The sequence below is a fragment of the Notothenia rossii genome (assembly GCF_949606895.1).
Source record: "Notothenia rossii genome assembly, chromosome: 5".
NCBI lineage: Eukaryota > Metazoa > Chordata > Actinopteri > Perciformes > Nototheniidae > Notothenia > Notothenia rossii.
The window spans coordinates 65,839,520-65,866,599 of NC_136903.1; the positions used below are offsets into that span (position 1 = coordinate 65,839,520).

Genomic DNA, 27,080 nt, shown 5'->3' on the forward strand with positions numbered 1-27,080 from the left:
AAATTAAAAAAGTATAATGGAATATGGCCCGCAAATCAATCAATGTATATTTATATAGCCCAATATCACAAATGTTACATTTGTCTCAGTGGACTTCACAGTTTGTACAGAATATCGGTATGAAAATACGACACTCTCTGTCCTTTGACCCTCACATCGTACAAGGAAAAACTTCCAAAGAAGGAAAAACCCCACAGTTTAAAGGGGAAAATGGGAGAAACCTCAGGGAGAGCAACAGAGGAGGGATCCCTCTCCCAGGACGGACAGACGTGCAATAGATGCCGTGTGTAAATCGAAGAGATAATACATTTACAACATAGATAGTCCACATTTTTGGAAATGCATGTGTCTATAATAAGAAGATGAATCCACGAGGATGTCAACAATCCTGTGGGAGCCATCAGGGAAGTAGTATGATGAGAGTCAGGCAGGACCAAAATGACAGGTTCAGCCACGACTCGAAGTCCAGGACTCGGATCCAGAACTCAGGATCCAGGACTCATGACCCAGGACAACAGCAACAGGAACAGCCACGACTCAGGATCCAGGGTTCGTGATCCAGGACTCAGGACCACAGCAACAGTATCAGCCATGACTCAGGATCCCAGCGTATATAGACACCAAAAAGACATTTGGGGGAAGCTGGTTTATTCGGAACATGAGAGTATACAGGTACAAACAGAGAAAAGGAAGAAGTAAGAAGTAAGGTGTCCCCCGACAGTCTAAGCCTATAGCAGCTAAACTACTTAAGCGCACTCTTAAAAACGGATAGGGTGTCTGCTGCCCGAACACAAACTGGAAGCTGATTCCACAAAAGTGGAGCTTGATAAGAAAAGGCTCTGGCTCCAATTGTACTTTTAGGGAGCCAGTGTAAGGCAGCCATAACAAGAGTAATGTGTGGTCCCTTTTCCGAACTCACACGAGCTGCAGCATTTTTGAATCAGCTGAAGCGACTTAAATGACTTCTTGGTACACCCTGATAATAAGGAGTTACAATAATCCAGCCTTGAAGTAACAAATGCATGGACTATGACATTTGTGCTTGTCTTATATTGTACTTCCTAACTAATATACAAATATATTACACAGTAGTAGTCATGTGTTAATAAGACCACTTTTCAAATAAATTCCATCAATTAAAGTTGGAAACATTTTCTAACATATCTTAGTTGATAAGACAAAAGCCCAATGACTTATTTACATAACAAGCTTGAAATACACCCTTCCTATTTCCACTTATTATAATCAATCTGAGGCTTCTGTAAAGTCATTCTACAGAAAAGGTGGAATCTGGGTGATACAAATCTGCTGAAATATATTCCTTCTAAACACATCTAAAACCTGTTGAATAGCAATAACTAACTCTTAACTTGATGAATCCACAACAAGTAGAGCTTAAAGTATTTTTATTATTTTTATACATTATACAATGCTTATTTACATAGGAACGTCACAGGTGTTACCAGGAAGAAGAGTAACACCAGTGACGCTAACACAGTGACAATTTGGGGAAAACACTACCATTTTAACAAAATGGCTGCAATGTGTCAGACCAAATATGGCTTCAGTCAATATCAAAATCGTTTAACTCTTTAATACAATACTTTTTCCCATTCAAATGTTCACCCCTAGGGCTATGCAATGAGTAAAACTAATGACAGACTTGAAAGACGCACGTAAAATTTGAAGATAAAATGACACCTTTAACAAACAAAGTAAGAAGTATCTGACTTTCCTTATGTCTTTGTCTACTGCACTGCCTCAAATGATCTCTTGCTACAGGAAACATTTCAGAGACAGTACATTATTTTAAAAATAAAAGCGTTTGGTCTAGCAGTAACACCAATGACGTAATTTTGGATGACTGACATTTATTGGATATTATTAATAATAATTTGCGTTTTTTGTTACCATTTCAGTGCTATATTTAAAGTATGTAATGTTATGTAAATATGAATGAGATTTATTTATTGAAAAAAAATGTTTTTAAATGAAAACTATAGGCTCCACTTCCATGCATGATCAAAGTGACAAGGCAGTTCCTTGAACTTGGCATTTTAAATAAATAGCAATTTATGTATAAAACAATGTTTTAATTTAGTACCATTGTAAAGACAATCTCTATTTATTCAACATATATAATGAATGTGAGTATTAGATCAACGTCATGTATTTGGTGTCTGCAAAAGTAAGTGACAGTACTTCCACCTTTTCTGTAGAATGACCATGAGCTGCCAGCACTCACAAGCATAATTTACCTACATTTGATTGATTTTGCTAACTTATAACTGAGCTTAGTGGCCCAGCCCTTCGTATATTTTTCTGTATGTGGCCCTCGGGGGAAAAAGTTTGGACCCCCCTGGTTTACAGTATCAATGTACATTGCCTTGAGTTCAGTTTGTGAATGACTTAAATATCTTGTCATATGAGTAAATATTGTATTATTACATTTTAATTAAGTGATAACTTCTTTGGGCATCATTTTGAATACAATGTCCTGATTTTCTTCGATATGAATCGTCTGATATGGTTTTGACTGAGGTGAAAGCATGAGCAGCTACAATTCATTGATAAACCAATGAGAAGGCGGCTGCAAATAGCAACAGATGACGTAGCCGCCCACTACGTGATTGGCGAAGGTGACGCGCGGGCTGTTGCAACGTCCCCCTGATCATGCCATGCGCACTGACGCTTGTTGTTGTTGAGCTGGTTGTTATGGCTGGACAAGGCCTCGGACTAAACTGAGAGAGGTCCCCCCCTCCCCGCACCACCCCGTCTCCGATACGGGACACCCGCCACCCATGGAGGGCACGGACATGGACGTAGATGCGGAGCTCATGCAGAAGTTCAGCTGCATGGGCACCACGGACAAGGATGTCCTCATATCCGAGTTTCAGAGGCTGCTGGGCTTCCAGCTCAACCCGGCAGGCTGCGCATTCTTCCTGGACATGACCAACTGGTGAGTGCGGGGATGCGAGGGCCTCTTGTTGGACAGCAACATGACGCTAACAGAGCACCATAATTAGCCAGTTAGCATGCGTTGAATTGCTATAAAAAATGGTGGCAAACACTCACGGTGCAAGTTAGTGTTGTTAAAACCCGAGAGGATGATTTCATCCTTCTTTCACGAGAAGTGGCAGTTAATTACAGTTCACTCCTAACCATCACTGCGGGCGCAAGCGGAAGTGAAACGGTAAAGTTTACCCCAACTGTGAGTTTGTTATTGTCGGATGAAATAACTGGAAACTCGAGCGACAACCTGGCTCACTAGCTAGAAGGCTAATTTAAGCACAGGGAAGTCTCGCTGTAGATTATCAGCCATGTTACATAATGATGTTGGGAGCCAGTTACTCCGAGCCGCTGTTTGGGAAGCCACAACTCACGTTAGTCTGGTGAGGTAACCAGTCGTGATCGATGGACGCGTGACAACAAGTGGCGTTTGATCAATGTGATACAAGCTTATTGTTTATCAGTGATCAACGGCTTTAATCAAATCTTTCTATCTCACTTTTTAAAGTGAGAACACAGCGACGTTGTTTTGTTTAAGTTTAATATTTTTGTCTAGAAATCACGACATCATCACGTGACCCTTGTTGGAATTTCTCCACTGAAACTAGTTAACTAGAACTGCTTAGTTTCATGTGAATATAGAGCTTCCAGCACTACATTAGTAATTTATCAAGTAAAAATGTAAGCCCTCTCAGATCCTTCGTTGTGCAGGATCATGGTAACCTCAAGAAAGGTTTAAAGTATAGTTACCCCTCAAATCATAATTATATTCTTCCTCATACCTGTAGTGCAATTTATCTAACTAGATTGTTTGCTGTGTCATCTGTAGAGGTGTCTGCCGTCTCTCAAATATAATGGAATTAGATGGCACTAGGTCTGTGGTGCCAAAATGTATTAGAATAAAATCAACAGAAATGTCATTAATCATGACCTGGTAACTGAAGATAATCCACATTGTTATGTGGTGTTTCATGTATTTACTATTTTCTTCCTACCAAACAATACTACTAATGGATGAGAAGCTTGTGCTCGTAACACAATACAGTGGGGGAAAGCCACCATTAGTCAGCCACCAATTGTGCAAGTTCTCCCACTTAAAAAGATGAGAGACGCCTGTCATTTTCATCCTAGGTATAACTCAACTATGAGAGACAAAATGAGGGAAAAAAATCCAGAAAATCACATTGTTTGATTTTTAAATAATTTATTTGCAAATTATGGTGGAAAATAAGTATTTGGTCAATAACAAAAGTTCTTCTCAATACTTTGTTATATACCCTTTGTTGGCAGTGACAGAGGTCAAACGTTTTCTGTAAGTCTTCACAAGGTTTTCACACACTGTTGCTGGTATTTTCGCCCAACACGGACTTTCAGCTCCCTCCAAAGATTTTCTTTGGGGTTGAGATCTGGAGACTGGCTAGGCCACTCCAGGACCTTGAAATGCTTCTTACGAAGCCACTCCTTCGTTGCCCGGGCGGTGTGTTTGGGATCATTGTCATGCTGAAAGACCCAGCCACGTTTCATCTTCAATGCCCTGGCTGATGGAAGGAGGTTGTCTCTCAAAATCTCACGATACATGGCCCCATTCATTCTTTCCTTTACACGGATCAGTCGTCCTGGTCCCTACTCCCTTTGCAGAAAAACAGCCCCAAAGCATGATGTTTCCACCCCCATGTTTCACAGTAGGTATGGTGTTCTTTGGATGCAACTCAGCATTCTTTCTCCTCCAAACACGTCTAGTTGAGTTTTTACCAAAAAGTTATATTTTGGTTTCATCTGACCATATGACATTTTCCCAATCCTCTTCTGGATCATCTAAATGCTCTCTAGCAAACTTCAGACGGGCCTGGACATGTACTGGCTTAAGCAGGGGGACACGTCTGGCACTGCAGGATTTGAGTCCCTGGCGGCGTAGTGTGTTACTGATGGGTGACGTGCGGTGAGGTTCATGGTTGGTGAGGCACTGACTCTTTCAGAGTCAGATTTACAAATATTATATTTTGGCCTTAATCAAAATATTCGGTTATTTTCAAAAGCTTTTTTAGTCTGATGCTTCGATTCATTTTAAACAGACCGTTCAACAAAAGGATACCCAAAATCCAAATATTGGATTGTTCTTTCTTAGTAAGATCCCATTTTCATTACAATTGTGGTCTTACCTTGACTTGAAGATTAAGTCCATGCTCTCCTTCTGGACAACAATCTCTATTAGTTTTTTGTAAAAGTCCTCCTTATCTTCCTGTAGTTTCAAAAGTCTAGTTTGTTGTTTGTGTCTATCCGTCTCTGCGTAGAATAACAGTAGCAACAAGAACCTGTGGGCTCACGTGCGCCCCCTTCAGTGCGGCAGAGGTTATGGCTGCCTCTCCTGCTGCTTTTTTCATTGCCGTTATATGATGAGACCAGCGAGCCTAAATATCATATATACGTGAAATAAGTTATTTAGAGACTATGGATGGCGAGGATAAATGTAATAAAGGGATTTACAAAAATTACATTGGTGACCTACAGTGAGATGGTAACAGGCATGTGCTTAGTGCCCGCTTTCCAGACAGTTTCTGTGGGGTGACACATTCTGAGGTGAGGCAGAGCTCATCTGTGCCTCACCTCACCCCACAGTAACTGGCTTGAGCGCGGGCACTAAATTAGTGCCCGCGCTCCAGCAAGTTACTATGGGCTTAGACCAGCAGGGGTACCAAATATGCAGACTGCTGCAATAAATACATTAATTAACTGTCTCATCAATGTATGTCTTTATGAATATGATAATATTAACAATCATATTATTCCTATCAGCTGTCAATCACTGTTATGATTCACATCTTCAGTGTTATTATTAAATAAACTATATTTTTTGTTAATGATGAACGTTCCTCAAGATGCTTGCTCACCCTCCTTCAAATTTGAAAGACCAGTAATTACTATCATAATTCAAAAGAATCAAAGGAACAGTTCAGCGCCCCACAACTTCATTGCAAACAGTTACAACCTTGACTTTACATCAGAAAGAACAAACATTAAAGAAATGACTAACTGCATCAGTTAGGGTTAAAAAAAAACTGTGTATTCAGCTAAAACATACATCGCTGCAGTTATTATCCAGTGGAATGCCCGTACCTACTGGCCTAGTTAAATCAAAGTGGTTACTTTTTTTTGGCTGGGCAGTGAAGTTTTACACACCGTCTTATTTGACTTTCTCAGGACTTGAAACTGTTTTTTGGGGGCAGACCCCCACAAAGACGAAACATATATTTACACATGTAAGGTCATCATCTTAACAGTTTATTATTCTCATCGACTCATCCGTGAGCAGAGCATCAAGTTGGCATGCCTATAACAGCTGAATGTGGCGATTACCATCTTGATCAGCAAAACGCCACACAAATTTAAAGCTATGGTGCGTTTTGATTCAATGCTGAGTACAGTCAAACTTGACAGGCTCTTCTTTGTCATAGTAGACCGCAAGCAGTTGCGGCGCCAGAGTATTTGTGTTGGGTAATCTATGGTAGGGCTAACCCATACAGTGGTGGGGCTCAAGTCAGTATTTGCAATGTAATAACATACACGCTCCCCTTGACAGTGAAACGCCACGCGTGAGGTTTATATTATTTCCCTGTCTCAATCCAAATTGAACTGTATGAAATAAAAAGGCACATTTGTCTTGTAGTAAATAAAAAGGGCGACCTGGAGCCAATCCTGCAATTTCCCCACAGGTCAAAGAGTTGAAAACCCAACCCCTGCAGGGGGGTCTGGGGGGATTCTCCCCCAGGAGATTTTTTTAAATACTAACATCAAATACACATTCTGGTGCTCTCTTAAGAAGAAAAATAAAGAAATATATATTACTACACGGGGTATTTAATAAAATGAATGTAATTTTAGTTTTTTGTTACTTTGTTCTGAAAGCTGAATCTGCTGCTCCTCACAGAGAGGAGAGGGAAGAGGCTGTGTGAATTACTTTACATTGTGGATAAGGGTGGATAGCCCCCATTGTTCTTTGTGTCAAAATGAAAGACAGTCCACACACCTATCAATCATCAAACCGTAGGGTCTTATAGTTGTACCGATGTATATCGAGATGTACTACAGCAAAAGTATTCTCCGTCGGGACTTCCTGCAACAACACCACGCCGTTATCGTGATTCTGATTGTCCAGAAGACATTATCAAAGATGTTCTATTAAGAAGACGATCACTACGTGACAAAAGTTTTCAAAACCGTTTCTAATCTTCGGTATTTCCAGACAAGTGGCTACTGAAATCAATCTTACTAACTGCTGTCTGTGCAATTTACTCCGCGCGAGTTGGCAGACTTTATTTTGCTTACTTTAACATCATTTTTCATGGTGGGGCTAAGCCATTTATTAGTACGGCTGTAGCCTACCCCAGCCATACCCTGACCGCAAATACCTCATTCCTTCTGTCGACTTGTATCCGAAATGCTTCTCGTTTTGCGCTGTCCTCCCGTTCAAATGAGATCGCCGCCAATCATATTTCCAAGCTCGCGCCAGGGGGGGGGGAGGAGTTACAAGGCTCGCGTCTTGTGCTGCATTCACTTGCACTCGGACATTAGAGATTTTCTCTCATAAATGTCCGATGAGCCACAACTTTTCTTTCAAAACAAAGCTGCCAAATGGGGTGGCAGCTGGGGTGGCAAGGCATTTTTCTGAGGTGGCAGCTGCCACCCCGTGCCACCCCGTAGAACCGCCACTGCTCTGCAGGTCATTGACTAGGTCCCCCCGTGTGGTTCTGGGATTTTTGCTCACCGTTCTTGTGATCATTTTGACCCCACGGGGTGAGATCTTGCGTGGAGCCCCAGATCGGGGGAGATTATCAGTGGTCTTGTATGTCTTCCATTTTCTAATAATTGCTCCCACATTTGATTTCTTCATACCAAGCTGCTTACCTATTGCAGATTCAGTCTTCCCAGCCTGGTGCAGGTCTACAATTTTGTTTCTGGTGTTCTTTGACAGCTCTTTGGTCTTGGCCATAGTGGAGTTTGGAGTGTGACTGTTTGAGGTTGTGGACAGGTGTCTTTTATACTGATAACGAGTTAAAACAGGTGCCATTAATACAGTTAACAAGTGGAGGACAGAGGACGCTCTTAAAGAAGAAGTTACAGGTCTGTGAGAGCCAGAAATCCTGTTTGTTTGTAGGTGACCAAATACTTATTTTCCACCATCATTTGCAAATAAATTCTTTAAAAATCAGACAATGTGATTTTCTGGATTTTTTTTCTCATTTTGTCTCTCATAGTTGAGGTATACCTAGGATGACAATTACAGGCCTCTCTCATCTTTTGAAGTGGGAGAACTTGCACAATTGGTGGCTGACTAAATACTTTTTTGCCCCAATGTATGTAAACATTAAATCAAATCAAGTTTTATTTATTTATAAAGCACATTTAAAAACGATTTTTGGTCGAGCCAAAGTGCTGCACATGTAATAAAAGCATACTATAATAACATATGAAAGAAAAGACAAGAAATGTACAACAGAAATATAAAGACAAAACACAGAGAAATGTCAGGTATCATGCTCAGCTCTGACTAGAAGGGCAGAGAGAAGAAGTGTGTCTTCAGTGAAGATTTAAAAACCCCTAGGGTCTGGGCTGACCTCACATGTAGGGGCAGACTGTTCCAGAGCCTAGGGCCAGCTGCTGCAAATGCGAACTGTAAATAATGGTGTCGACTGAGCTGTTGTTTTAACTCCAGGAGTAAATGCATGCTTCTTTGTGCGCAGCAAGGTATGTGGATCATCTTGAATAACTCCTGAATTCTGGAAATGGAAATCTCTTCAAGAAATTGTATTAATCTCTATGGCCATTATCTCCAACACTGCATCTCACACCAACACTATCTAGATTTATAAATAACACTACAGGTAAGAGGAAACATATATATTTGTGCCTCAACTGTCCCCTTAGGTTGCTAGTTAACTAGGTCCTGATACATCTTTTAAATCATAATTGGCTGATAAGCATATGACACAAAAGTTAATTTTATTAAAGGTTTTTATATATTTTACAAATACAAATCAGTTTTATATTCATGGCAAGTACTTTTTGAAATGACTTATTCAATTGTCAATATCGTTCTAGGATCAATGTCGATTGATCAATCGCTCAAGGTTGAGTATAAAATGCTTAATACAAATAAAAGATGCATCAAAATGGAAGAGAAATATTCAGATTTGCTTCATTGTTTGTTTTGTTTTCGACAATTTGTTTCCCTTGAGCTTAAAAAAAGTCCAACTATAACTGAGCTTTGAATCTATGTGAATGATAATTAAGTTTCCATTCTAAGAATACAATACAAAACCTTATGGTCACAACGTGCAATGCTGACTCATTCTCACACCATGCTCTTACTTTGTGTTGGGACAGGAACCTGCAGGCTGCTATCGGTGCTTATTATGACTTTGAAAGTCCCAACGTCAACACGCCATCCATGTCCTTTGTTGAAGACGTGACAATTGGGGAAGGAGAGTCAGTTCCTCCGGATACGCCATTCACAAAGACCTGGAGAATACAGAACACAGGTGTGGATCACATTCACATATTTAACACACAGTATACCAAGTGTCAATCTGTGTGTGACATAAGGCCAGTTAAAACGTCCTGTTCTTGTGGTTAAACTGTGTTTTGGCTTTACTCCTCTTTGTGTACTACAGGTGCAGAGTCATGGCCACCTGGGGTTAGTCTCAAATACATTGGTGGGGATCAGTTTGGCCACGTAAATACAGTTATGGTAAAGTCACTAGACCCCCAAGAAATATCAGATGTGAGCGTGCAGATGCGAAGTCCCACAGCTCCAGGCATGTACCAGGGCCAGTGGAGGATGTGCACAGCCACCGGATTGTTCTATGGAGGTAGGAGATCATTTAATTTTTTTTTAATGAGACAATGTTAAATGGCTACAGCTCCTATTTGTTTTCAGTTTTGTATTAATCTCAATTTCTTATCAGTACAATTTCATCAATTGTTCACAAAATGTTCTTGAAATTGCTGAATAATCTAACCAACATACAATTGAAAAAAATCAGCAAATTGGTAGGTTATATGGCTGGGTGGCTCTCTCTCACACGCTGCAGTGCCCGCAGTACACTGACACAGAGATCGGTTGCTGCCGGTGATGATGATGGCAGAGAGACTGAAGCGTTCAATAGTGTGGTTAAACTGTGCGAGGCTCGATGTCGACAATGCTCGTTGCCACAAGTGCGACAAGTGTCTTAATTGTGAGGGCGGAAACACAAGCGAAACATCTTGCGTAAGGGAACCATATTTAGGCGTAAAAATGAAAAGTTTTATACTGCCTCGTTGTTTTTGTCTCGTCTACGAGTAAAATTACCTCGTCAGGTAAGTTATGTAGCCTAGAGCCCACACACGGAGTACTAAATTAAACTAAATTATGCAAGCATGGGTTACTTAAAACCAAGATTATTTTATTCTTTTGCAGTAAATTATTGTTTATTTTATTTTGACATTACCATTATCAATGCATTACTCTATAATGAGTTGTCAAACATCTGCTAATAATGTTTTTTTATTTTACTGAAATAACGCAATGTTAATTCTGTTCCCATTCTTTTTTTGATTGTTTTTCCCTTAAAAAACCCAAAACGAACAGATTGTTATTAAAATACTGTTAAAGAGTCCGATCGATAAGCAGTATCAGTAAGAGTAGTAGTACTTAACGATACCCATCTCTACATATGCAGAGGGTAGTTAGTGGTCAATATTCATACTTCATATGTGAATTTTAAATCCTCAAATTAACCAGATGTTGCCTTTCAGAAAAATTCCCACACCTGCATCCAAAGGGCCCTTATTTCTATTGTTTTTATATGATATTATTTTTGGACATGCTTGTGTTTTGTTCAGGCAAAATGTGTTGGATTATTCACACACTGCAGATGCCGTCACCACGAGAAAACACGTTTTTATCAGAAATCTTGGTTGCTTGATAAAGTCAATTGTGTAAATGCCTCTTATCTCCACAGATGTAATCTGGGTGATTCTTAGTGTAGAAGTTGGAGGTCTCCTCGGCGTGACCCAGCAGCTGTCCTCCTTCGAGACAGAATTCAACACCCAACCCCAGCGCAACGTGCAGGAAGACTTCAACCCCTTCGCTTCGCCTCAGAAGAACAAGTACGACACCACTGATGATAGCTTCAGAGACCCTGGCGGAGCGTGGGAACGCACACAAGAGCCACTCCAGCAAGATCAAAATGGACTGTCTCATAATGCTGTAAATAGGGCGTCAAATGGACTCCAAACCAATCTTTCTGTGGTGACTTATGGTCAGGTATGTATGAATCAAAGTTAAGCTTTCACACTCCACAGAGCTACTACCCCTGTTAACCTACATCGCTTTATAAATATATGATTAGCAGGTGTGTGTGTGTGTGTGTGTGTGTGTGTGTGTGTGTGTGTGTGTGTGTGTGTGTGTGTGTGTGTGTGTGTGTGTGTGTGTGTGTGTGTGTGTGTGTGTGTGTGTGTGTGTGTGTGTGTGTGTGTGTGTGTGTGTGTGTGTGGTACAGTTTTCATGAAACTTGCATCATTACGTTGGAGCATTCCTCCATCCACAGAAGGTGGGACAGGTAAAAGAGAAATCCTGCGCACTATGATAGTATATTTTGTTTAAACAAAACAGATTTCCCAATCTCAGTCAACTTTTATTTCCTTAGAGATTTTCCAGCAGAGCCCCTAAAGCAGTTGGGTCTTCTTTTAGAATGGTTGTTGCAGAAGCGTCCTCAGGGTTATTGTGTTTCTCTCTTTTTAACAGAGGGAATACTCAGCTTTGTCAGGAGTAAAGATATGACTTTCTGGACTGTTAGGGGGGAATATCAGAGTTTAGGGTGCAACAAAAAATGTAGTTGTATATAATAAGGTGTAACTGAAGGAAGAACAGTTGGAAGGTCAGTCTGACACGTTTTCTTGATATCAGGGGGCAAGTACTTAATTTTGTTGTCCTTACTCCTATGTTTTTACTATAACATACAGAAAATAGATGCAATAGTTGTAGGGCTTGGTTGGTTATTGGTTATCCCTGATAGAGAAGTCTTGACAGCTCTTAAATAAATGGCCATGACATTTGATAACTGACTTTTCCTCCAGAACCACCAAAAGATCAGAATTTCCATTTGTCTAACAACTTCTACTTTCAAAACAAATGATGAAATCCCTGTAAACTCCGGCTGTACTTTGTGATTAGAATATTTTATGATATATATTATCCTGTCCTTTTGTCTTTTAGCTCTATTTTAGTTTTGTGGTGTACATACTATATGATGAGCTGCGACCATGGCTTTCAATTTTGTTGAAAATTCAAATCAAAGATGATATTAATATCAATGCTATACTCTGAATCAGGGTATATGATAATGTAACATCTCTCATGTGAATATTGTTACTATTAATGTGTGGGTGACTTGTTTTGCAAATTCATTGTGAAATGCATCAGGGAAAAAAAGCTATAGCTTCTTTAAACCAGATTACTGGTCTCTGTTTAGGGAAATATCCATAATCACTGCTTCCACCTGTGATTCCAACGACTCACCACTTGTATACAGTACTATCACCTCATACCTGCCATAGCTGCGCCTTTAATCACAGTTTCAGTCAATAGCATTTCCTGGGTGGCTGAACTGGGCCGTCCAGAAGCATTTAGCTTTGTCTTCCAGCTGGGTAATTTAAATGAGACGTAAATACCAAAGGACATTGACTGGGCTGTTTCCTACAGTTAATGCAGGTTTGGTTACTGCCCTGAAACTGATGATAAGAGCAGACCATGTGGAGAGTGTGTGTTGGCTTCAGTTTCAAATTACTCTAAGTTTAGTTCTATAAATCAATCCAGGTTGTCTTGGTGTGCTGGAGATATTGGCTCTACATATGTTTTGTGTGTTCTTTGAAATAATTGTAGATGCTGTGCCAAAACAAGTTAACATCTAAAGAACTCAGCAGCAACATCTTATTCCAGAAATGATGACCTGGTTACTCAAGATAGTCCAGAGACTGGATACTAGGAACTATTTTTATACTAACAAATTACACTACTCACGAGCAAGAGGCTTTTACTTGTGACAGTTCTTAGTTTGGTGGAAAGAAAATAGTTCCTACATGAAACTGCTTACAAAAAGTCATTATTTCTCAACATTCTTGTCTTCTTCTAAACACTTTTACTTTCATCTTTACATGTATTCACTTCTCTATTCCGTATAAGCTCTTCTAATCCCTTCACTCTCATTTCTTTTTTCAGGGCATTCACGGACCCTATCCATTTGGACAGAGCTAGAACGACAAAGACCCCCCCCCCCTTTCCACCATGGTGGATGATGAGCTGAACACCCTGGGAGTCCTTAAAACGTAGAGGAGACTCGGGGGGGGGGGGGGGGGGAGGAACAGTTGTTTTTATATTGACTCATGACAACCTTCTCCCACACCTCCCTGGCCCTTTCCACTGAAACACAAACTCCAGTGAGCTGATGGACTCTACCCGCTGCAGTGAAGCGTCCCACCTGACATCCACACCCGGATACGCATGAGTGAATGCTTCATTTAAGAGTGCTATAAAACCTTCAAAATAGATACACACAACTATTTTTATTTCCACTGTAAAACACGCCTAATTAAAAGGGGAAATCAACCCTAAACAACCTACATGCAATTTGTTATTCCCTTGGACAGTAGAGTACTTTGTCTCCAGGGTTCCTACACAGGTCTAGCTGAGAATACTTAAAAATTAACTGTGATCATTTTGAGTCCTTGAAAAGCATTTTAAAAAAGCCTGAACATTTTTTTGGGATCTATGATTTAGGTGGGAAAAAGTGCTTGGATCATAAATTTTTTTATTTGAGATGAAAGCCGTTCACACGTTTCATGTTAAACAACCAGTGGAGTAGAATTGCTCTAGTTTTTGAAACGTTTTTCCTATTCACATCATATGGGATGGATGCTAGAGAAAGATTCCTGTGTTAACAGCATTCACCCTTTCACACTAAACTGAGACGTTATTTGAACCCGGTTTGCAGAGCTAGGGTTCAAAGAGGGTATTTTGAATACTCAGTCAAAGAAACACAAGAAGAAAAACGGAAACAAACACACACACCATTTCATTTAACTTATTACACCCGTTTAAATGGACTAAAAGTATCCATCCACAACAATACAAGTCCAATAATACCAACAGCTCCATCAGAGGTTCCACTATCTGTGCAGTGACAAATCCATGTTCATCATATCTTAAAGAAACACTAGTTTCTCTTTTGCATTCAAAGTGATCAGAAAAATATTCTCAGTTTCATCCGTTGCAAAGAAAAGATGCCTGTGTAGGAACCCTGTCTCTCCCAAAGATAAAATCCAGAGAACAACGACACTAATCTGTTCAGTCGATTCAGGCTGCATGGGACGTGTGTGTGTGTGTGTGTGTATTTTTGATGGTGTTTTTTTTGCTTTAAATAGATGCTGAAGCGTAAAAGGATGAGTGAGTTTGAGCAAGTGGGGTGAGAGGAAGGGTTTAAAAAAGCGATTTAAATCTATTTCGCCTGGTGAGTGACTGTAGTTTCCTGTCTTCAGTAGATGTGTGTGTGTGTGTGTGTGTGTGTGTGCGTGCGCGCCTGTAAGTGTATGTTTTGGTTTCTCTTTGGATTTAACTGACATAAAACAATGGTTTATACTACTTGGGCAAAGGATGACGTGTCTATTCACAAATCAGTATGGAGAACTTTTCTGTACATGTACCTCTGAAGTATTGTTTTCACACCATTTTTGACTCACTAATTGCCCTGTTATTATTTATTTGCTGTGTTACTCCGCACTGCAGATGCAAAAAGTCCCATTTACAGCCAGCAGGTGGTGCTAAAAATCAAATGACCAACTTCATTTTGGCATCATGCTGAGTACATTGCAAAGAAAAAGTGATAAGTTGTTTTGAATTGAATATGGAAATGAATGGTTAGTTTTATTAGCTCTGACGTTCTGATACTGCTATTTGCACAACACTGTCCACCATTTCTGAGGCTTATTGTGGATTGTGATAACAGCATTTTCCAGCATTTGTATTGGTTTGTTTTGCTATGTGTTCTCCCCTAAAGGCCTTTGTTTGCTGCTTTAAGTTTTAAACAGTCTGTTAAAGTGCTCATGTCTGATTTAAACAACCTGTCTGCTATCACCACCTGAATTTGTTTTTTTACTTTATACATTTACTTTGTTCATTATGTAAGACAGTGCATTTGTTACGTTATGTCTTTAGGGTTTAAAAATAATATGGAAAAGTTATTGAGAGAATTTCATGATACGGTTACATTTTTTTTCTAAAAGGATATTTTAATGTATCCAACTTCTCCCTGACATAATTATGAACAGTAATGTTTTCATGATATTTGAAGCTTCTATGATTATGCGTTTGTTAAACTCACCAGTGTTCTCTGCGCTGCTGTATTTACAGTCTATGATTTGTAGTCAGCTGAGATTCCTCCTCCCAAACAGTATACACTGTTCTGCGTTGCCTCTTTTAGTCACGTCAGTCTTTATTTTACTTTTGTGTGTTATTCCTTTTTTGTGAGCTTGCTTGTGTGTGTTTTAGTGTGTGTGTGTGTGTGTGTGTGTGTGTGTGAGAGAGAGAGAGAGAGAGAGAGAGAGAGACAGATGGTGAGAAATCAGATTTTTGCTGGATTCATTCTCTAGTTTTAGTTTGTGACTATGTACGGGTTTGAGATGGGTGGCATGTTGAGTGGATGAGATGAACGTTTACATAGTCCTAAAATAGCACATTTATTTGAAGAGAAACTGTCAAAATAAAGCTTCTTTTTTTTTTCTCCTGTATCTATAATTAAGCATTTGTATTATTAAATTAACACTGAAACAATGAGCAAGTTGTCTTTTTTGAGGGGGATTAAAAGCAGCTTCACTCTATTATTTATTATTCACTTATCCCATGAAATATCTCAACATCATCTTGACACAATGTCCCCAACATTTTGTTACAGCTATGAAAGTCTCAAGAACTATTTAGGATTAAGCAGTTACGGATTTTCATGAAATGTATTACCATATGGTGCCCGCTATATGAATTTCCCATTTCTTTGGCTAATGATCAAATACACCTTGAAACCAACTGCAATCCAGTCATCTTTAGTTGTTAAAAGAGCCACATATTTTTCAGGTTCATATTTTAATTTTGTGATATGTTTTCATGCTTTAATGTGCAAAAAGCTCTGAAACCAGAGCCCAGTCTGCTCTGATTGGTTAGCTGACAACTCTGTTGTGATAGGCCATTCGCTTAGAGAAGTCCCGCTCCTTAGCTAATCAGTACAATGTGTTAAACCTACACTGTAAAAAAAGAAAATCGTAAAAAAACGGTCAAAGTACTGGCAGCAGCGGCAAAACCAAAACCATTAAATTACAGTAAAATACTTTAACTGAAATAAAGTGCAAGAGCAATTAATTTACGGGAATTGTCCTTAAAGATTTTACAGGAAAACACTTTCCTCTCTTTTCAAAATCCATTGTCTTAAAATGTTACATTCAAATACCTTAAATAAAGCTCTGATGAGAAAAACAGTTTTTAATTTTTTTATTAGATTTGTATGATTAAACACCAAAATAAATACAGAACCTAAAGTTTTACAAGGAGAATACTATTATTTTACAGCTTTTTTCTAATATTTTCCAATCAAACACTTTCAATAAAATGAAAGCACAAAATGTTCTGTAGGAAACAATTACTCTGAAAACTTAAAATATACAAATATTTGTAGAATTATAGTACAACTAATGAATACAGCATTTCATATTTAAACATACTTATAAACAGTAGAAACAAAAAGTAAGTTTAATCTTTCAAGATTACTAATTAAAATGGCGACATATGTTCACATTGTCAATTTGAAGGAGCAATGTGCAGGATTTAGTACGTCTAACCATGGGGATGAAGGTTCCAATCCAAACATGGATAACTTGTTCACTCACCCTCCTATCCCAAATTTGTAGGATAATTTATATTGGCTGCAAAAAACTTGAGGCCCAATCATGTTTCCTCTGTCCATTCTGCGCTACTGTAGACGTGGTAGTGCAAACTAGGACAAAAAGATCAGAATCAGAAACGGGTTTATTGCCAGGTAGGTTCACACAGGGCCGTTTCTAGCTTTTTGGGGGCCCTATGCAGGATGCTGTTTGGGGGCCCTATGCAAGATGCTGTTTGGGGGCCCTAGTCTTTACAGTTTTTAACTACAATGGGGGAATTCCGAAGCCTTTAAGATGATCTGTCTAGATGCGTCAATCTGAGAACAGGCTAATTTCACGAAAACCAAGCAATTGAAACTTACAAAAAATCATATTAAAAAGGTAAACAATAGAGTGCCACAGTGACGAGTGCTAAAACCCGGAACTAAGTTAGCATTTGACCACTTCCGGTTCCTTTGCCAAAAAGCAATGCAATTTTTCCATATAGATAGATTTATGATTCGATGTGGAGATTATCCGAATGAACAAAAACGTGATCCGTCTTTTAAATGTGTGTCAACCACAGACCTTATTTCGAGCTATTTTCCAAAATCCTATGGAGAAATTGCTTTTTTTGTCGAAGGAACCAGAAGGAGTTTACTTCCGGGTTTTAGGACGCGTCACTTCACTTTAAGGACATTTCGGCCAGGGGTGTGTGGTCACTCCAGGAGGCAGCGGGACGTGTAACTCAGAGAAGAGCAGCACCAGCGCTCAAAGAGCTTTTACGCACCGCCTACTCTGTGTTTACCTTCATTGAACAGCTATAAAGGGTGACCACAGGCTGTTACATTTTAACCACACACATCTCTACACACACACCGAACTGCCCGATTACTCCCCCTTTTATTCGTTTTATGAAGGAGATCACCGGTCATCAGGACGCATGATGGGCGGACTGGGACTAAAAATCAGCCCCGGAATCTCACCCTGCCCAGCCGACGTAAACTGTCAACGGGGGTGCGGGGGGGGGCAGTCCGCCACTGGCTCTGTGTGTGTGTTCTGAGTCACGAACATTATTTCATAGATCAAAGCAGACTGGTTTACAGACTCTCCTGTTTTGCCAATCTGGTGCTTAAACCAATAGCTCTACACCCCTGGCCGAAATGTCCATAAAATTCAGTCTGACTTCAAAATATAGTCTATCTCAAATAATGTATGCTCTGTCATTTCCCCACGTAAACATAACAGTCTGCAATGAAATGGTTGTCTAATGTGTGTTCCACTTCCTCAATAACCGCATTCACACCGCAGGACTTTCCCTGGTACTTTGGTTCTTTAGTTCTGTTAGTACCAATAATGTCGCGTTCACACCGCCGGGACTACTCAGTGCCGGGAACTCTTTTGGCCATTTTCAGTCCCTGCTAGAGAGGTGGTACGAACCAGGTGATAAAAGAGTTCCAATGTCTATTCTATTTCTATTGGCTGGGCGAATTGCAAACCACGCCCCGTTAGACTCTGAATTTGTTTTGTTAGGCAGCCATTTTTTTCCTCGCTACAAAACCAAATCCATACCTGAGCGAGTAGTTTTTTTGTACTTTAAAGCAGTTATGACCACACGTACTACAACACCGGAGCGGTGGAATGATGAGGAAGTGTCGGCGCTTCTGGCAATTTACTCTGAGGACGGGATGCAGCAGCTTCTACAGAAAGCAGTTCCCAACTCCAAATGTTTATCCGATGAGTGGGTCAAATCCCTAGTTGGCTGCAATAACCCAGTTAAAAAGCTGTATAACATGAGCACAAAGACAACAAGCTCAGTGAACTCCATCATGTCTGAGGTCAGAAAGTAAACAAACGCCTCATGAACAGCGGGTGGGCTTTATACCCCCCTCCCCCGTGTAGTTCTTCTTCTCTCGTTTTTTTTTGTACTCGCCGTGAAGTGGTTTTGCGGCCTGCCAGTAAACCCAGAGAAGAAGAAGACGAAGTGACGTCAGCGTAATCTTGCCTCAGGGAAAGTACTGCAGTGTGAATGCGATTGGCACTAGCCCCCTGGCGGATTCAGTGCCGTGGTACTTTAGTGCCGGCACTAAAGTACGGCAAGTCCTGCGGTGTGAAAGCGGCTCTTGGTGCATCGGTAACTTTCTCAAAAAAAATAAAGTGAGGAAAACGGATTCTTGTCCTTATCCGTTTTCCTGACTTTATTTTTTTTCTCTCTCCCCTTTTTTTTTCTTTTTCCATGTCCCTTTATGGGCTCCGTAAGCTTTTATCCTGAACTTTGAAAAATACAATGATGTATTCAAAATTAAAAAAAAGTATTTTAAATAATTTTTCAGGTTGAATATTATTTTGATTCAGTCCACCAATTTTTTTGAATAATATATTTATTTTCAGATTTCACTTTTATACATATTTTGATATTTGAATCCTTATTTTTTTCAGCAGAGATTTTTCGTTTTCAGATTCAAAACAATTATTTTTTCCGTTTCAAATCTTGTTTTTTCAGGTTTCAGATTACTTTTCACCTTCAGATCGTTTTTCACTTTCAGATCTTTTTTTTTCGCTTTCAAACTTTTGGCCCTGATATTGCTTGAGGGGGCGGGGCTTACCAAAGAGTAGTTTGGCATCCTGAGTGACAGGCCTCCCTCTCTCATGTTGCCTTCATGGATGTTAGAAAACTGAGACCAGCGTCAAAGTTCCGTTAAGCGAGCTGAGCTGTTGAGCATCGTAGTTGGCAACAATCAAGTACAAATAAACTGTGTTAGAATGTGAAATTACGTATCCGCAACGAGCCAGCAGGTTGTTCTGGTGGACCTGAGTCCATCCCCCGCCGTCTCACGGAGAGATACCGCAGGTCCTTCCTTCCTGCAGCGGTCCGAATAACCAGCACAGCCCCTAGTAGACTCCGCACAAAACAACACAGACACCTTGTTGATAAATACCAACTATGTGCAATATTTGCAATATGTGCAATATATATGCCGTTACAAATTGTGCAATATATACCTGGCTGCTAAATCCGCAGAACTGTCACAGGGTGTGTATTATGTAAAATGTGTAACTTTAAAAATATAGGCTATATAATTTCTTTTTTTAATCTTTAATACTTTTTGTACGCATGCTTTAGGTAACATTACTTACTGTTACTGCTGTAACAATGTAAATGTATCCCCTGTGGGACTAATAAAGGTATTCTGATTCTGTTCGCAAAAACCAAGCCAACACTATGCTGCGTTCATGGAGCTACGTGGAAGTGGGGAAGGACAACGCTTGATTGTGGATACGGGATTTCAGATTCTAACACAGTTTATTGCTCTTATACCTTGATTGTTGCCAACTACGATGCTCAACAGCTCCCTTAACAGAACTTTGATGCTGGTATCAGTTTTGTTTACCACCAATCACGGGAGTATTGTGAATAGAAAGTGTGTAGTTGTATTTCTTGCGCTACCTAACATCCATGAAGACATCATGACAGAGGGAGGCCTGTCACTCAGGATGCCAAACTACTCTTTTGTAAGCCCCGCCCCCCGAAGCAATATCAGGGTCAAAAGTCTGAAAGCGAAAAAAAAAGATCTGAAAGCGAAAAAAAATATCTGAAAGTGAAAAACGATCTGAAGGCGAAAAAAAGATTGAAACCTGAAAAAAAAGATTTGAAACTGAAGAAATAATTGTTTTGAATCTGAAAACGTAAAATCGGAAACTGAAAAAAACAAGTATTCAAATATCAAAATATCTATAAAAGTGAAATATGAAAATAAATATTTTATTAAAAAAATTGCCGAACTGAATCAAAAATAATATTCAACCTGAAAAATGATTTAAAATACTTTTTTTTGTTTTGAATGCAACATTGTATTTTTCAAAGTTCAGGATGAAAACTTGGACTTTCAAATCAATTGTATTTTTTTTAATGATCAAAACTTATGACCCTGAAATAGCTCCATAGCTCCCGTGAGCTCCTTCTTCACTACAGACTATCGCGCCACCTAACCATTCGCCAAAATGTTTTTAATACCAGCGGTAACCGGCCAAGCGCCGGGCAAAAAACAATCTTCAAATAAAAGAAAGTCACCGGAGGAGTTAAAGAGCATCTTGTAGGTTGTTTTTTTTCTACATTTATGCTTAAACTTGCTTGAAAATTACAATTAAAAAAGTGAATGTAGGATTTTATATGTTTTACGAGACATAAGGGCAGGAATTCAGAGGGAAAGGAGCAATTTTGAGCTCTGCTCTTAAAAACTGCTTTTTTTTAAGGTCATACGTCAAACGCGTCATATTACATAGCAAAGGGGAAACATCTCCGCTCTCTGACCGCGGGTATAGTTAGTAGTAGCGTTGAGTTGAGCGGTTGTGTTTAAGTGAGCTGGTGTTTTTCGGTAGTTTTACATTGTATTTCACCATTTGTAATCATGGTGCAGTATTGTGTTTGTGCAGGTTGCACAAATACCAGCCTGTCAGGACATCGAGTCCACAGTAAAAAGGACCGGACCTAGCGTTCGTTCCTGGGTGCGTTGTGCATCCACCTCCCTGCAGCACATACTCTCCACAGCTTTATCAGGAAACCATATTACTTCTCTCTCCCCCCCCCCCCCCCCCCCCCTTCGCTGCTCTCTCTCTCTCCCCTCCGGTAAACGACACAGTAAGACGTAGTGTGGAGTTGCATTAGATAACGCTGTGGTGGCTGTACTACTCCAGCCATCTCCTTTGTGTTTGTTTGTTTCCCCCTGTCTGTCTTGTTTGTGTTTGCGTGGTGGCTGTCACTCCTGGCTCCCGGCTCAACCTCCACTCACCTGCTGCAATCAGCTGTGCACCCTCCCCGACTACACACCTGCTTTCCATTAAGCCATTTAGAACGGCATATCAACGGAAGCTCCACAACCTTTCTCCGCCAGATCGTCAAGTATCAGCCGTATCTCGCGTTTCTCCTCCGGTACACAGTACCGTAGTGTGGAGTTGCATTAGGTAACGCGAGATACGGCTGATACTTGCGCATTAGTTTCTGTTATGGATCAGTATCAACAGTCCTGCCAGTAACGTTACTATATTATCAATGCTAGTTTAGTTATAGCCTGATATATGATAGCTAACTTCACAATGTTGTGATGTGACATTAGCTAACATTCTGTAGCTAACGCCGGTCACTCACCAAGATAGCTGCCCAGTTCTCCACTGGTTCTCCTCACACCACAGCTCAATTTCTCTCCGATGGCCGTTACTTCTTCTAATCCTTGGCTGCTCCTGGTCTCTTGGACGCCTAGCAGGCTCATAATTATAAGGTTGTGGTCCGTCATATGCATTCGAATATTCATGTTCAACTTCTTCTGTGTCTTCTGTGTCGAAACTAGCATTGGGATCCATGTTTATTAATACGTTACACCGGCCGCTCTCCCCCTTGTTTCCCCCATGTTACGTCACACACGGGAGGTCACGTGCCGAGGCTTTTTTATGCGGAAGTGAACATTTCTTACAAAAACGACGCCAGATGTCACTGTAGTGTATATTTCTGTATATCTTTTTGAAAATCTAGTGTATTCATCATTTTCCTACACATTTATTCACAGGTGTCTTTAACCTGGAAGTTGCTCTTTAAAGGAGAGTGACAGGGAGTATGAGAAGAAGAGGGAGAGAAGGTTTTAGCCACACTGTAACGCGTCCTAAAACCCTTTTATAATCTATCGATTAGATTTATGATTCGAAAATTATAAAAATATGGTAACAAAACGTGGAGATTGTCCGGCTGAACAAAACGTGCATTTATCAAACAGGTTTGTTTTCCACAGACCTTATTTCCAGCTATTTTCCAAAACCCTATGGAGAAATCCCATTGCTTTTTTGTCGAGGGAACCAGCAGCTTACTTCCTGGTTTTATGACGCGTCACTGCACCTCTCAATATGATGCCAATATAAACAAGGTCTTCTGTCGGCTCTGTACATCAATGCCGACCTATGCTGACAAGTAAGTGAAGAGTAGAAAATATATAGGTATTGGCTATAGGGACATGTGCCAGCAGTTTAGGATAATGAAGGTTGTAATCTAATCTATTACATAGCTGTGGCAGCGGGGTGTGGTTTGGGCGCTGGCTGCTGGAGTGAAGGGAGTGGCTCGGCCGGAGGCCAGACAGCTGATTGGAATTAGGTAATAAGTGCAGGAAGAAAAGCATGTCGTAACCTGGTTCTGTTCTGTTATGCAGTAGGCGGGATCCTGGAAGGTCGCCAAAGGACCTCTGAAGTTTCCCACCCGGGCAACGTTTGAGACCCGCGCATATTATTGTTTGGAGTTAATAAACGCCTGTGTTTCACCAACCTGCTCTTTCCGTCCTGATTTGAACCCTGTGTGAGCGGAGAGGCTCACAGTGGCACCTGAACAGGGACGATGTCGGAAGGAGAAACCCCGCTGGGTCAGGCCCTCCAACGTCTCGCTCACATGCAGGAGACCACCACAGCATTACAGCGACAGCAGAGCGAGGCTCTGCTCGGGATCGCCTCGAGCCAGCGCGAGGACCAGGCTCTCCTACGGGAGCTGCTGCAGCGTCCGGCCGCTCGGGAGGGCGATCCCGCTACCAACCCGGCCCGACCGCCTTCAATTGCCCTCCAGAAATTGACGGCAGAGGATGATCCGGAGGCATACATGGACATATTTGAGGGCACAGCGGCGGCGTGCGGGTGGCCGGAGGAGGAGTGGGCAGCGCGGCTATTGCCTCTGCTATCCGGGAGTGCGCAGCTAGCCGCCCACAGCCTGCCAGCAGCCTCTCGGCATGTGTACCGGCATCTGAGGAAGGCCATCCTGGACCGGCTTGGCAGCACGCCAGAGGGACATCGCTGCCGGTTCCGGGCCCTCCCCTTCGAGGACGATGACCGGCCCTTCTCCTACGCGCAGCGGCTCCTGGATGCAGCGAGCCGCTGGCTCCAGCCGGGGGTGCGCTCCGCTGAGGAACTCGTCGGGCAGGTGGCGCTGGAGCAGTTAATCGCCGGCCTGCCATCTTCGACGGCGAATTGGGTCCAGTGCCATCGCCCCGCCAACCTGGAAGCAGCCGTCGTCCTTGCGGAGGACCACCTCTCGCTTCCCCGGCGGAGCATGAAAGAGGAGCCACGACCACCAGCCGTCTCAGCGGGCAGACCTGTCCCAGCCCCGAGGAGGAGGTTTCCTGGAGCAGCTGCCCTTCCCTCCCCACCATCACACGGCCCCAACCCCGCAGCCCCGACACTTTCCCCCCTAGCTCTACCTTACCCTCCTGTTTTTATCTCTCCCCAGGGTCCGGCCTATGCTTCTGGTCGTCCGGCACCACGGGGGGCTCCTCAGACGTCAGGGCAGCATTGCTGGCGGTGCGGGCAGCCCGGCCACTTCCGACGGGAGTGTCCTCTCATGGAGGTCGGACAGCTGGTTCGGGTTGCAGGACCGGCAGTTGCCGCCCCCGATTTGGAAGGGACGTACCGTATACCGGTATGTATACAGGGGGGTACACACCAGGCTCTGATGGACACGGGCTGTAATCAGACGATGATCCATCAGCACCTGGTTCGGCCTGGGGCATTGATTGAAGCATCGTGGGTGAAGGTGAGGTGTGTGCATGGGGATATTCACCAGTATCCGGAGGTGACGCTGGAAATTTCTTATAAGGGGAAAAAGCATAGAGTCAGGGCTGGAGTTAGCACTCGCCTTAGGCACCCTCTGATTTTGGGAACGAATTGGCCGGGGTTTGCTAAGCTAGCGGGGGCTATGGGGGTGCGTTCACGGACGGCAGGGAAATGTGAGTTGTGTGCTGTGTTTAGTGGAGAGTCGGAGGCGGCTGACGACATCGAGGGGGAAACGGACACGGAGGGGGCCGCGGAGGTCCCTCTGGACCCGCTGGTGTTTCCCGTGGAAGATTTCCCCCTCGAACAGTCGAGGGACGAGACCCTTCAGCACGCCTTCGGCCAGGTGGTGAGTATTGATGGCTCCCAGCTACACCCAAACGCAGCACTCACTCACCCACACTTTACGGTGGTTAGGGACAGGTTGTATCGTGTAAGCCGTGACACACAGACAGGAGAGATAAATACCCAGTTGTTGGTGCCAAAAAGCCGTCGGGAAATGGTTTTCCAGGGGGCTCATTATAACCCCATGTCAGGTCACCTAGGGTACGACAAATCACTACACCGGATAATGGCCCGATTTTATTGGCCGGGCATTCGCGCAGATGTGAAGCGGTGGTGTGCATCTTGCCGTGAATGTCAGCTGGTTAACCCGCCGGCCATCCCCAGAGCGCCTTTGCGCCCGTTACCATTGATTGAGGTGCCTTTTGAGAGAGTTGGAATGGACCTCATCGGGCCATTAGACCGGAGTGCACGGGGATATCGCTTTGTACTAGTCCTAGTGGATTATGCAACGCGATATCCCGAGGCAGTGCCGCTGCGTAATATCTCTGCAAAGAGCGTCGCGCAGGCACTGTTTCACATTATCTCCCGAGTCGGGATCCCGAAAGAGATCCTGACTGACCAGGGCACACAGTTTATGTCACGCACACTACGCGAGCTGTATGAACTATTGGGCGTCCATTCAATACGGACTAGTGTTTACCATCCGCAGACCGACGGCCTGGTGGAACGGTTTAACAAAACACTAAAGAACATGGTTCGTAAGTTCGTTCACAAAGATAGCCGTAATTGGGATAAATGGCTAGATCCTCTGTTGTTTGCAGTGCGGGAGGTGCCCCAGGCCTCCACGGGATTTTCTCCCTTTGAGCTGTTATTTGGTAGGAAGCCCCGGGGTGTTTTGGACCTAGTTAAGGAAAACTGGGAGGAGGGTCCAAGCACCAGTAAGAACGAAATACAGTACGTTATGGACCTGCGAGCAAAACTCCAATCACTGGGGCAGATATCACGGGAGAATTTGCTCCAGGCTCAGGAACGTCAGCAGCGCCTGTACAACAGAGGGTCGAAACTGAGACAATTTTCACCGGGAGATAAAGTGCTTGTATTACTCCCATCCTCTAGCTCTAAACTACTCGCCAAGTGGCAAGGACCCTTCATGGTCACACGACGAGTGGGGGACGTAGATTATGAGGTGGTGCGTTCTGACAGGGGGGGAGCAACACAGATTTACCACCTTAACCTCCTGAAAGCATGGAGGGAGGGGGCGTCGGTTTCGCTGGCCACCACGGTGATTGAGAGAGATGAGTTGGGACCGGAGGTCATTAAAAGCAACAAAGTAGCCCCGGTCGGTTGTGGCGACAATCTCTCACCGGGCCAGAGAGCAGACGTTGCTTCGTTGCAAAGGCAGTTTGCCGACGTGTTCTCTACGCTGCCAGGGCCCACCTCTCTCATACACCACCGCATAGAAACGCCCCCGGGCGTGGCCATTCGTTCACGGCCCTATCGGCTGCCTGAACACAGGAGGAAAATTGTTCAGGCGGAGCTTCAGGCTATGCTAAAGATGGGAGTGATAGAAGAGTCCACCAGTGACTGGTGTTGCCCCGTCGTGCTGGTACGTAAGTCCGACGGGTCAATCCGGTTCTGTGTGGACTACCGCAGGGTGAACGAGGTGTCCAAATTTGATGCTTATCCAATGCCTCGGGTCGACGAACTCCTGGATCGGCTAGGCACTGCTCGCTTTTACACGACGCTGGATTTAACCAAAGGCTATTGGCAGATTCCCCTTTCTCCAGAGTCTAAGGAAAAAACGGCCTTCTCCACTCCGTATGGTTTATATCAATTCATCACACTTCCTTTCGGGTTGTTCGGAGCTCCAGCCACCTTCCAGCGGCTCATGGACCGGGTGCTGCGTCCCCACTCTGCCTATGCTGCTGCTTACTTGGATGATGTCATCATTCACAGTGAAACATGGGAGCAGCATATGCAGCAGGTGGGGGCGGTGCTCGAGTCCCTGAGGCAGGCGGGGCTCATGGCCAACCCGAAGAAGTGTGCGGTTGGACGGAGGGAGGTACGGTATCTGGGGTACCACTTGGGCCGGTGCGGCCACAGATAGAGAAAACAACCGCCATTTCAGCCTGTCTGGCGCCCAAGACGAAAAAAGAGGTCAGGAGGTTCATGGGGCTGGCCGGCTACTACAGGCGGTTCATCCCGTCCTTTTCGGAGCTGACCAGTCCCCTGACCGACCTGACCCGAAAGGGTGCTTCAGATCCGGTCCAGTGGAC

General features: G+C 42.7%; 1 protein-coding gene across 1 annotated transcript; it reads left to right on the forward strand.

The window, feature by feature from the left end:
* The first annotated feature begins 1,395 nt into the window (after positions 1-1,395).
* On the forward strand, positions 1,396-15,874 carry ilrun (inflammation and lipid regulator with UBA-like and NBR1-like domains). Its single transcript, XM_079685635.1, has 5 exons — positions 1,396-2,959; positions 9,391-9,545; positions 9,678-9,875; positions 11,007-11,311; positions 13,265-15,874. Exons 1-5 carry the CDS (start codon positions 2,802-2,804, stop codon positions 13,298-13,300), a joined length of 852 nt encoding a protein of 283 aa, XP_079541761.1. The 5' UTR covers positions 1,396-2,801; the 3' UTR covers positions 13,301-15,874.
* The last annotated feature ends 11,206 nt before the right edge of the window (positions 15,875-27,080 follow it).